This window comes from Conger conger, chromosome 7, assembly GCF_963514075.1.
Source record: "Conger conger chromosome 7, fConCon1.1, whole genome shotgun sequence".
In the NCBI taxonomy this organism is placed as follows: Eukaryota; Metazoa; Chordata; class Actinopteri; order Anguilliformes; family Congridae; genus Conger; species Conger conger.
In genome coordinates this window covers 32,472,382-32,483,678 of record NC_083766.1, presented here as the reverse complement: position 1 = coordinate 32,483,678, position 11,297 = coordinate 32,472,382, and the positions used below count along the sequence as shown (strand labels likewise).

General features: G+C 40.4%; 2 protein-coding genes across 10 annotated transcripts; one reads left to right on the top strand and one right to left on the bottom strand.

Annotated features, from left to right (window-relative positions):
* Window positions 1–838: 838 nt before the first annotated feature.
* LOC133133857 (adenine phosphoribosyltransferase-like) lies at window positions 839–8,357 on the top strand. Of its 9 annotated transcripts, none has more exons than XM_061250115.1 (8): window positions 839–915; window positions 1,285–1,308; window positions 1,538–1,578; window positions 2,068–2,199; window positions 2,500–2,593; window positions 3,905–4,051; window positions 6,221–6,316; window positions 7,626–8,356. In XM_061250115.1, exons 4-8 carry the CDS (start codon window positions 2,077–2,079, stop codon window positions 7,766–7,768), a joined length of 603 nt encoding a protein of 200 aa, XP_061106099.1. In that variant the 5' UTR covers window positions 839–915; window positions 1,285–1,308; window positions 1,538–1,578; window positions 2,068–2,076; the 3' UTR covers window positions 7,769–8,356. The 9 variants fall into 9 exon arrangements, with proteins under 9 accessions (XP_061106099.1, XP_061106095.1, XP_061106100.1 ...); XM_061250111.1 differs by having other exon boundaries at window positions 2,047–2,199; window positions 7,626–8,354; XM_061250112.1 differs by having other exon boundaries at window positions 854–1,308.
* A 732-nt stretch (window positions 8,358–9,089) lies between these two features.
* LOC133133732 (ras-related protein Rab-34-like) lies at window positions 9,090–10,427 on the bottom strand. The gene is made up of 4 exons (XM_061249899.1): window positions 10,346–10,427; window positions 10,150–10,240; window positions 9,616–9,723; window positions 9,090–9,404 (listed from the first exon to the last, which is right to left on the bottom strand). The coding sequence occupies exons 1-4, from the start codon at window positions 10,406–10,408 to the stop codon at window positions 9,337–9,339; spliced, it is 330 nt and encodes a 109-aa protein (XP_061105883.1). The 5' UTR covers window positions 10,409–10,427; the 3' UTR covers window positions 9,090–9,336.
* Between the last annotated feature and the right edge of the window lie 870 nt (window positions 10,428–11,297).

The window sequence follows — 11,297 nt, the reverse complement described above, 5'->3', positions numbered from 1 at the left end:
GGTTGCTTCTAATGTGAGACCATGCTTACTTTTGTTCAGTGAATGATGGCTGCTGTCTGCAACCACAAATTGCTAAAATGTCCACAGAAAACAAAAATATCCCTTATTAATAACCTTTAATTATTTTTGTACATTTGCATTGTATTGTTTTCCATTGTTTATTTCACGTTTTGTTCATGTGGTTTGTCATTTCTGTATGAGACTAATCTCTCCAACATAATCTTTCCTGGCTGAGGTCACAGACCAGCACGTGCATTTTCCAAAAATACCTGTATTGCTCCCAACCTAAAGGTTGGCATTTTAGGGTCAAATTCTCAATTCCAGGGTGGCCAGTTATTGTTGTGTGTGGCAGATGACACGATCGTTTTTATTTATTTATTCATTTTTAATCGCATTCCGGTAGTTGTACAATTCTACACACACACAGCCTACTTGTGTAAATGCTTATTCCTGTGCATACTGTAATTTCAATTTTGTAAAGCTGTCAATCTTTTAGAAAGGATATTTGCCTTCGAATTTCATTGTAAAAAAAAAAAAAAAACAAGTTATGACCACGCGCATTAAGTAAATCGTAAAAAGAAAAAACATGAATAAAATAAATAAAAATTGTAACTATTAGGTAGCAAATCACCATAAAGCAGTTGCAGCTAAACTTGTTTCACCTCTGATTTGGAATATTTAAGTGTTCAGGCGTCTCAAAGAATTCCCAAAGTGGATAAACTCAGTGAAACAGAAGCGTCCTGAAGTATTTTCGATCCTAGTTGATGCTTTACGAACAACTGGTGAGGTTCTGCTATAATGACACACCGGTAGGTAATCGGCGCCCTTAAGCGGAGAAATCGTTTAAATGTAGAGTAATGTGTTCACAGCAAGACAAGCAGGCAGTATTGGCAACACAACCCAGGTTCAGCGTCCGTACGTATTACGCGAGTAGGCTACCACAAAAAAAGTTAATGTAGACTTTGTAATTGATTTGGGCTTAAATACTGATGCTTTTTTTATATATCTCCTTAAAAGTACCTTTGGTTGTCTGTCGGTTAACCTTGGGTTACTTTGGTTACGTAACAACAGTAACATAGCTGCCAACTCTCAAGTCTAGCATCACCACTTGCCAACCATGCCTAGCTAGCATTAAGCTGTGACCGGTTTTTTAACCAGTATTTTTCGATATGATCCATCATATTTATGTTCGATACAAAACGAGATATTGATATTATGGCACAGCCCCCTTTAGTTTGCCCCTGGCTTATTGGCCTAAATATAAATCTGACCTGAATTTTACAGGCCCGAAGATAAAGAAGGACAAAGGTGCGTATCTATTCATTCGGTTTCGGTAGAAAGATTAATGAAAGTGGGATGAGTTTGGCCTATAGCCCGTTTTGAAGGGGTTAACACTCCGAATAACACTCCCACCCCAGACTTTGGAATGATTGTGCTCCAGTGTTCTGCTGCTTGCCTATTAACTGAGGGCAACGTATAAATAAGCAAGCAACCACATCCAGCTAAAAGTGTAATCCAACAGACTTGTATCCCCTAGTGTAATCTGGCTGTTGACAGCTTCTGAATCAAGACATTATTGTAAGTATACTTTGATATCATCTTTACGTAATGTAATGCTTTATACGTTTAATGCACATTTTCTAATGGGCTTCATGAACTTAAGATTCTGAATGTGCTTCATGAATTCTGATTCTGAGACCCTGTCAATTGTTACTTTTATGTTGTTAACAATTTTAATTAAAGTGTCAAAGTGACATTTACAGTAAGGTAATACCTCTATGTCTACAGTGCAAGGTTAAAATTAATGTCTCTTAACATATCATGGAATGTACAAAGGCAGCAGTAGGCCTACTGTGGAGCAGTACTAATGGCATATATTTCCAGATATTGCAGGGCAGAGGTAATGGGGTACCAAGTGCTATAGAACAGTTAGCGACCCCAGACCCACCTGCTTCCTGGAGTGTAGTCACATGGACACCCTGACTGGATAAATATGACTCTGGTAACAGATTCCCCTGCCCTGTGCCTCTCACTTGCTCGCTGCAGTGTCTCCATCTATCCTTCCAGGCAGTCCCAATGGACGTATTGTCTGTTCCAGAGGAGAGGGGGAGAGGCTGGTACCTCTCACTCATGGCACCAAATACAAAGGGAAGTAACTTTGCCTGGCTGGACCCATCCAGACTTTACTGCAATCACCAGGTAATGGGTACTGGCTTTGCTTTTTGCTTTGCTAAATGTACTGTAGAATGCTAGTGCATTAGCTGTTCATAAACTGAGAGCCCTGTTTAGGCAGAGTACACTACTCTTCACGTTGGATAATTGTGGAGTGTTTTGTTATTGTTATGTACTCTATAATTGTGTATGAGTAACTTACTATTGATAAGTGGTTACAGTGTATTTGTTTATGTTTATTTCGTTTATTCCTGTTCTACCCTCACTGTTGATACTTGCTCTAAAGACCAAATTGGATGAGTACCTTATTTTCTGGGTTTGGTCTAGGCTTTTTCAGACTGTGTGAAGGAGCTTCTCCAGCCATTCCAGAATGAGTCCGTTGACCTGGTGGCTGGCATTGATGCCATGGGATTCATCCTAGGTAAAAAAAAACGAAACAGGTCATGCTCAGTGATGGAGGGAGCCAGGTAGCAAGAGGGAAGCACAGAGATGGTCCAATTTTTTATTTCTATTGTCCGAAGAGTCAGGATCCCAGTTAATATCCCAGAAAGGAAGGTGACACAGTACGAAATGTGATCCCTCAGAAGAAGACACTAAATTTAAATGTTGCCCCACCCCCTTTTCCAGAAATAGAAGGGGCAGTACTTGGTGAGAGAATCAAGTATATGCACACCCCCTACTTGACCCAGCTCCTGGTCCAAGCGATGGTTCTGTCCCGCCTGGACTACTGCAATTCCCTCTTGGCTGGCCTCCCAGCGTCCATCATCAGATCCCTCCAACTTATCCAGAATGCAGCAGCTCGTCTGGTCTTCAGCCTTCCCAAATACTCACGTCACCCCCCTGCTTACTTCCCTTCACTGGCTGCCTGTCATGACTCGCATCAAATTCAAAACATTGGTGCTAGCCTTCCAAGCAACATTGGTGCTAGCCTTCCCCAGCTTACCTACAAAAAAATCATCAGACCCTACACCCCTGCCAGACCTCTTTGTTTACCCTCCACAGGCCGCTTGGCACCTCCCCCTCTCCGAACTTCCACCTCACGCTCACGACTACTGTCTGTTCTGGCTCCACGGTGGTGGAACTCCCTGTTGAGGTCAGAACTGTAGAATCTCTTCCAATCTTCAAGCGCAAACTGAAGACGCACCTTCAAGCAGCACCTCTCCCCGTCCCTCCCTACCTCCCTGTGGACCTTAATTGTTGTCTTTCTGTGATGTACTTTTTTGTGTATCAGTATTTTTAGTTTGGCTAGGTAAGCAGTGTTTGGCTAGTTAAGGGGTTTGGTCATACCTTTGCGTTTGTTTGTTTGTTTGTTTGTTTGTTTGTTTGTTTAAAAAAAAACAAAAAAACAAATAGGCCCTGGTCCTTATCTTTGTTGTGCAGGTAGCAGTTGAAATTGTACTTCCCTCAAGGGTCTTTCAGCACACTTGTCCCTGGTTATGGGTATGCACTTTGTTGTACGTCGCTCTGGATAAGAGTGTCTGCCAAATGCCATTTTAATGTAATGTAAATGATGGAAATTTAGATCTGTTTATGTGATTGGGAAGATAAGATTTCACACTGAGAGGTTGTTGTTGTTTTTTACTCTGGGCTTGCTAGTCCATAGAACAATCACATTCAGTTCCAGCCACACCTTTCAAAGTGATTACTGTCTATTCAATAAGTGTACAGTATGAGTGGATTGCTTTTCTGGGTCTGAAGTTGAAAGGAGCTGATTTCTTTTGACGGTTGTCAGGATCAGCTGTGGCCACTACACTGAGTAAGGGCTTCTTGGCCATCCGTAAAGCAGGACACCTGTGCGTGCCGACGGAGAGCCAGCCGTTCAGTGACTACTCTGGCAGAGAGAAGCTAATGGAGGTGCGAAACGACGTGCTAAGACCAGGTGTGACGGTTGATTCTTGTTTTCCCCTTAAAATTGTCAGGTAAATCAGATCTGTGTGTTTAATTTATCAGTTGAGTACTCACAATGAAAACCACCAGGGGCACAAATACATTTCAGAAACAAGTATCTAAAAACATTAATGTGGTGAGATAAGGTTATGTTTGTCTTACTTGGTCACGAATCAGTAGCCTACCTATTCTTGAGGCAGTCCCGCGGTCAATAACTGCTTTGTAGATGTAAATCTGTGCTACCAAGAAATCATTAACACTAAGTTAAGAGCTACTCTCACTGCAGTGGGGCCAATACTCCACAGTCGTATGCAAAAGTTTGATCAAAAAGCCAATGAATATCTTGGTGAACAGTGAACTTGGTGACCAATTACACATTTCTTCAAATTTTAAAGCAAGATCACTTTCTAGCTTATTTTTTTACAGTTCCAAAATAATTTAAAAAAGGAAAAAGGCCCTGTGCAATAGTTTGGGAACCCTGTCAGTTAGTACTTTGTAACTATGTAACTACTCTGGCAACTATAACAGTTTGCAAAAGCTTCCTGTAGCCAGCTAAAAGTCTCTCAATTCTCGCTTCTCCCCATTTTTCCTAGCGGAATCCAATTAGCTCAGAAATATTCTTCGGTCTCCTTGCATGTACAGCATGTTTGAGATCTCTCCACAAATTTTCAAAATTATTTAAGTCTGGGGACTGTGGTGACCATTCCAAAACCTTAATCCTTCTTTCCATGCTTCACAGCTGGCAAGGTGTTCTCTACAAAGGCTTCACCTTTTTATCTTTGGTGGTGGCCTTCAGAATAGAAAGTTCAGCCCTGGATTTATATTAGTTCACACATTGAAGCCCTAACAAGTAAATCACCTGGGTCTGGGCTTTAGTAATCATCTTTTTAAAAAGTAACAAAGAATAATCCACAAAGGCTTCCCAAACCTTTGCACAGGGCCCTTTTCCTTTTCCTTTTTTTAACATTTATAAACAGTAGAAAAAATTACATTTTGCAGAAAGGTCTCATATTTAACATTTCCATTTCAGATTTGCTTTCCCTCACATACAGATTAATTGTAACAGACATTTAAACCAGGGGTGCCTAAGTTTATGTACCCCACTGTATACTCTATACTCCCAATGGTCTGTTCCACATGTCCCCAAGATTACACGGAAGCCACGGAGGAAAAGATATAATTAATTTTAGTTTTACAGATGTCTTGGAAAATCAAGCAGTTTCAGTTATTATATTCATATATATATATAGCCATGCATTTAGTGAAACATTTCAGATTACGCACCTTGCTCAAGGGTACAAGTTCAGTTTTATGATTTTCTCTTTTTTTTCCTTTTAAACCAAGCCGAACACCTGACATTGATGCATTGGGCCTTCAACACTGAATAAAAACAATTAAAAGTATATAAGGTACTTAAGCAAGTATAAGAAATTAGCTCTGTTGAAGAATTTTATGCACTCAACTTCAGCAAGTTTATTCACTTCTGAGTGACTTGCTGTCATCAAATGATTGTGCTGACTTCTACAGTCGCAGATTTTTCTCGGCCTTGAAATGTGAATGTAAAACATGCAGTTGTAAGAAGGAGACTGCACGCACCCGGGACATAAACTGAGTGCAGAATTCAATAATCTGCATCATAAGATGCCAATTAACCAGACTACATGTTTACAATCTTCCAGCTGAATTCAGTTTGGCAACTTGGCATGTGGATAGTCAATCTGGCCTGAATGTCATTTAGTAAATGTCCATTTCTGTACTCTGTTGTCTGCTGTAGGTTTAGTGGGTCCTGTGGCCCAGTGTTTCTCAACTCCAGACCTCAGGGCCCATTTGCCAGAAGGTTTTTGCCAATCAAACCACCAAAAATCCCATTGATTAGTTAAATCAAGTGTGTCAAGTTCCTAGTCACAACAAAAACCTTCTGGCAAGTGGGTTCTGAGGACTGGCGCTAAGAAACACTGTGAACAGCCTGCCATTCTCTCAGTAAACTGTTCATTTTCGTTGTGGAAGCTTTTCATTTCGTCTCAAAGTTGAAGTTCAGTTTAGCACCTCCATGTTTGGTCATTTGTGTGAATGTTCTGGTTTTAGCTCAACCATTGCATTTTCCTCCCCATTTTGAGAAACCTTCTCGTTTTTGCTCTTTCCCTCCCTCCCTCTCCGGCAGGTCTGCGTGTGCTCCTGGTGGACCAGTGGATAGAAACAGGAGGCACCATGCGGGCGGCCATCTCCCTGGTGGAGAAGCTGGGAGCCACTGTCGTAGGTGAGCTCCAGTTATGACACACCACTGCCCAGTAATGGGGTTTTTGAAAAACTACTCATGATTTAAATATGGCTTTATATATCCAACAAGTCAGTTCAAGCATTGCAAAATCAAACCAAAATCAAAATCAAAGTTCTGGGAATCTCCCAGATTTAAGCCTGGGCTACCAGGCTTATCTGTATCCCAGATCTCATGGAAATGGATCTCTCAGAACACACCAGCTTTATTGAAACAATCAGAAGGTTTTTTTTTACTTTGTTGCAATGGATCACTTACTGTTTTATTAAAACCTGAAGAAATCCAGGCTATAACTGAGGCATTGTCAACAAGACAGGAGGAATAATATAAAATTTTCAGCTGTGCATAATATTAATTTGAATTCAGTCTTATTGTAGGTTTCGTGAATTCTGACATCACCGTACAACTGTATCTTGTCTTCCAGTCCCATTTTCTGTGATTAGCAAGAGCTGTATCTCCCCAATGCATTGAGCTGTCAGTAGTTATTACTTTCCTTGAAAAACAAGCAATTGTCTGTCCCATCTGTTGATTTGTGACCAGATAATCTATCAGTTGTTTTGATCAGTTCATTTAGATTTTCTGCAAATTGTGCAGCATATACTTCTGTCAAAAATGTATGCCAAATCTTGAATGAAATACAGCCACTGCTTATGGCTATATTCTTCCCCTGCTGACATATGATTTCCCCTTCATGTTGATCACACATTTTAAATGTTTGATTGTTTTTGTCCATCATCTTTGCATAATTTCTGAAATTGAAAATTGTGCAACATAATTGAAATCTGCCCATGTGTAGCGTATCAGGCTGATACTCTCTGATATTTGCTCAGACATTTGCTCTACATTTTGTAGTGTGTGCATTTTGACATTCTATCCATCTCTACTTTCCCTTCACTTTCCAACTGATAAGGAACAATTTTTAGAAACATCACCATGAGCCACTCAATGGTACAATAGTACATAAAGGGGCACCTGGAGGATGACGATTGGAATATTAGTTTAAATCCCTGCAGGTCTCGACATTCCATGTTTACAGGGTAGTCCGTTCAGTAATACTGACACTATAATTCAGTAAGACCAGTGCTAATCATTTTGGAGGATTGCATAATTTGGCTGCTGAGAAAAAATGAATTTATTTTTTCTCCACTGACTAGTTACTGATGATGGGTTTCAAGCAAAATAAGGCATGTTCAGGTATATTTGTAGTAATTGAACACCATAGCTTGCTGTACCATATCATTGTGTTCTTTGCTTCATTTCATTAATGTTCATTAGTGACATTTGATTTCAGGTGTAGCAGCAGTTGCCATAGAGAACAGCGAGGGGGGGCGGTGGATCAAAGAGAGGTACAGGTACTCTCACTGCATCCCAGAGGCCCTGCAAGCTCAGATAGACAGGCAGCACCTGGACTCCTTCCACAGCTTCGGCAACTGAACCCGGGCCACTCTGGTGCAGGCCTGCCTCCTCTCCATGAACCTGCGTTTGTCGGAATAAAGCGAGCCTTTCCGAGCCTGTGCAGTGAAGAGGTGCTGGAGAGGCCAAGGTGGCACTACAGAACAAAACATTCACCTCACGTGTACAGAACTGATGCGGTTTGAAAGAAATAAGAAATGACTAGGACTAGTGTATATGCAATTCCGCCATTTGTTCTGGTGTAGATCTTTGTAATAGACAGCAAGCCTGATTTGTCTTGAAGAGAGCAATTGTTTCCTTAAATGATCTCCTTTTTTTACCAATTTATTTCACTGTAAAATCGAAATCTAATCTAAACCAATGTGCCTATACGGTTTCTATTCAGTGTTTTTTTGGTGGAAGGGGGTTAACATAACACTTAACATATTAAGAAAAATGGCATACAAGAATAATTGATTGTTTTACCATTAACACAGAAATTGTAGTTCTGGATTTTCTTTTTATGTGCCGAATTACATTGAGTTCCAATAAACGTTACCTAAAATATTCAACTACAGTTCTTCTATTCAATTAATTTTGTATAGCCTTTTTACAGAGAACTATCACAAAGACACTGTACAGAGAAACAGAACAACCGTTCTAACAACTTAAATAAATATTTAATTGAACCAAATTCTACTAAAATTGTGCCAAATTAATTGCATACATGGTTCATCCAAATGACACTAGGTCAGAAATAACCCTATGAAATGCTCTTGATTAAATTTGAGGCTTATACAATCCAAACAACTTGCCTTGACTTCTATATATTGAATTAATTGCATCGAGTTCAAAACTTGGATTATTTTGAATAGGCAAATACCTTCTTTTTTTTTCCCTTTAAACACTAGAAAATGTGTAATTTGTACCTTGTATCACTGTATTAAGACTTACCATGTAAGGCAATCGCACTAACATTTTCCAAATGTACAATTGGTCACAAACTGAGGTCCCACTTGAACGTGTTTTTTCTTTTTTTTTTTTTTTTTCTTTTTTTTAAACCAGGCATACATGCTATTGGTATACAATATTTTTCAGAATCTCTTGGTCCTGGAAGTAGAGTATTCTCAAAGGCAGTCATTAACTACAGGAATGCAACCCAATAGCACTAAAACTCTACTAATTAATTCAATAACAAATGAAATGCACAAAAATAATTGCCTATCAAGCAACATGTCTGCAACACAAAGATGACTGTCCTGTTAATGCATGAGGCAGTACCATTATAATCAGACCATTAAAAAGGCATTCTTCTTTGTACAGTTGGTTTTGGAAAAAGTTCAAACTAATGATAAAAGCTTGCAACCACATACAATAATGTATTCAAGATGTTTGAAGTCCAGCTCATTTGTGGGAATCATCCACAACTTCCTCACAGACAATTACATTGTTCGTACCATTTGGGGTCCCCTTTGCAATGCTGACATTCGGTTTTCCATGGCAATTCTGCTGTGGACATTTCTCTTGGATGGCTGTGCTGCTATCCATGTGCTTTAGTACCATGCTGTGGTAATTTAGAGTGAAACTTTCTGTCAATGTACAATTCAACCTCACTGGCAACAGTTAGACTGCTTCTTCTGGGATGTTGCGTACAAGTTGCAGGAATTGCTGTTTATTCCTGTAACAGAATGAAAAAGTGTAAGGATGTTGTCCACAAGGCAAATGACCGTTTCTGTCATTCCTCGAGCAGAATAGCTACAGAGCTATGCGTTTCAGCTGCTTGAACAAAGAATTTAGCTTCAGCTGTGACACACGCTGAGGAACGACATGAGAAAAGAAGTGTTTGACTGATCATCAGTTGATCATATTGCCTCCAGGACAATACTCACTGACAACATCGCCGATGCGTCTGGATCCGCTCTTCTCCAACTCAGCCAGAACGTTTGCCTCAAATGTCAGCGCTGCCACGCGGAAGAAGAACTCCTTCACACTCTCTCCTACAGCACCGAGGAGTTCAATCACAGATACCGTACACACACCCACACACAACCTTAACTGTAAAAAGCATGACTAAAATCTAATAGGAGACCACAAGCAATACTGAGGACAGACTGTTCCACTGTTCTACAAATAGGAGTGAAAACAAATCATATGAAGTTCAAAAATATTTATTAAATAATCCAGAATGATGCTTGGACACAGTATCCGTAGCAGTCCTTCCTCAAATCTACAAGTCACATGAGAATGTGTGCACGTGTGTGTGGGGGAGCAGAGGAGAGAAATGCTGCCATGCTAATCACACTCAATGAGCTGGATGATGAGTTTCATTCAGTCTAAAAGGGTGACCTCTATTCAACAGAAAACGGGTCACACCTTCCCGTGGTGAAGGGTGTACATGTTGTGTGTGTAACGGAGTAGCCCACCTGAAAGTGCAGACACCGCCCAGTATTCTGCTCTAATCTCTTCTGACAGTTTAATGGCGTCCTGCTCAATCTGGGAGAACATGGCAGGAGACTGGCACAGGGAGTGGGAGAGAAAAATATGGTGAAGACCTGAACATGCCACAGAGCTACAGCACTAGCTTGCCACAGCGTCATGGCTTTTGAGACGGGCACTCACACTCAGGTCTTTCTTGGTTCCCACCAGGAAGAGCAGCACACTGGAGGGGTCGTTCTCTTTCATGGCATCCTCCAGCCACTGCCTTTGAACACAGATGACAGCATTCACTATACTGACAGGTCAGTGACACCAAACTGCACTACCTCCACCTGACCAGTGGCACAGATTGAGGTCAATCACTACGTCCCTTACCTTGCGTGGTAGAGAGGCTACATCATTGACGTCAAACACAATTATGATGGCTACAAGGAAAGAGAAAAGACACATTAGCCCGGCTACAAAATTTGTCATTAACTGAAGTTATCATCCAAAGTTGAGGCATTTATTCTTTATCTAATGGAGTGAGGAATTGTATTCACACACATAACTTTATGCATGCCATGCCATGTCACGGTCATCCCAAGAGAAAGAACATGACTGCAAAGGCACCTTTTCATTCTGTGCCATTTCTTTCCATTTTTTTTTTTAAATGGGTTGTTAAAATGAGGAAGCTGCCCTTGTATTGTAGCTTTGAGTCATACAATATTTACTTATGTGGCCAGTTGGCCTGTATGGTTGCTTCTAATGTGAGACCATGCTTACTTTTGTTCAGTGAATGATGGCTGCTGTCTGCAACCACAAATTGCTAAAATGTCAAGTACCACAGAAAACAAAAATATCCCTTATTAATAACCTTTCATTATTTTTGTACATTTGTATTGTATTGTTTTCCATTGTTAATATCATGTTTTGTTCATGTGGTTTGTCATTTCTGTATGAGACTAATCTCTCTTCAACATAATCTTTCCTGGCTGAGGTCACAGACCAACACGTGCATTTTCCAAAAATACCAGGAATTGCTCCCAACCTAAAGGTTGGCATTTTAGGGTCAAATTCTCAATTCCAGGGTGGCCAGTTTGCCCCAATAGGAGACCAAATTGTTTTGTGTGGCAGATGACACGATCGTTTTTAT

What these genes read in the sequence shown, in the direction of transcription:
- LOC133133857 (XM_061250116.1), top strand. Translation starts at nt 2,077, where the DNA reads ATGGACGTATTGTCTGTTCCAGAGGAGAGGGGGAGAGGCTGGTACCTC. An exon ending in GACTTTACTGCAATCACCAG is followed by an intron (nt 2,200 to 2,499) that starts GTAATGGGTACT and finishes GGTTTGGTCTAG; the next exon opens with GCTTTTTCAGACTGTGTGAA. An exon ending in TGCCATGGGATTCATCCTAG is followed by an intron (nt 2,594 to 3,904) that starts GTAAAAAAAAAC and finishes GACGGTTGTCAG; the next exon opens with GATCAGCTGTGGCCACTACA.
- LOC133133732 (XM_061249899.1), bottom strand. Translation starts at nt 10,408, where the DNA reads ATGAAAGAGAACGACCCCTCCAGTGTGCTGCTCTTCCTGGTGGGAACC. An exon ending in GAACCAAGAAAGACCTGAGT is followed by an intron (nt 10,241 to 10,345) that starts GTGAGTGCCCGT and finishes TCCCTGTGCCAG; the next exon opens with TCTCCTGCCATGTTCTCCCA. An exon ending in GGCGGTGTCTGCACTTTCAG is followed by an intron (nt 9,724 to 10,149) that starts GTGGGCTACTCC and finishes TCGGTGCTGTAG; the next exon opens with GAGAGAGTGTGAAGGAGTTC.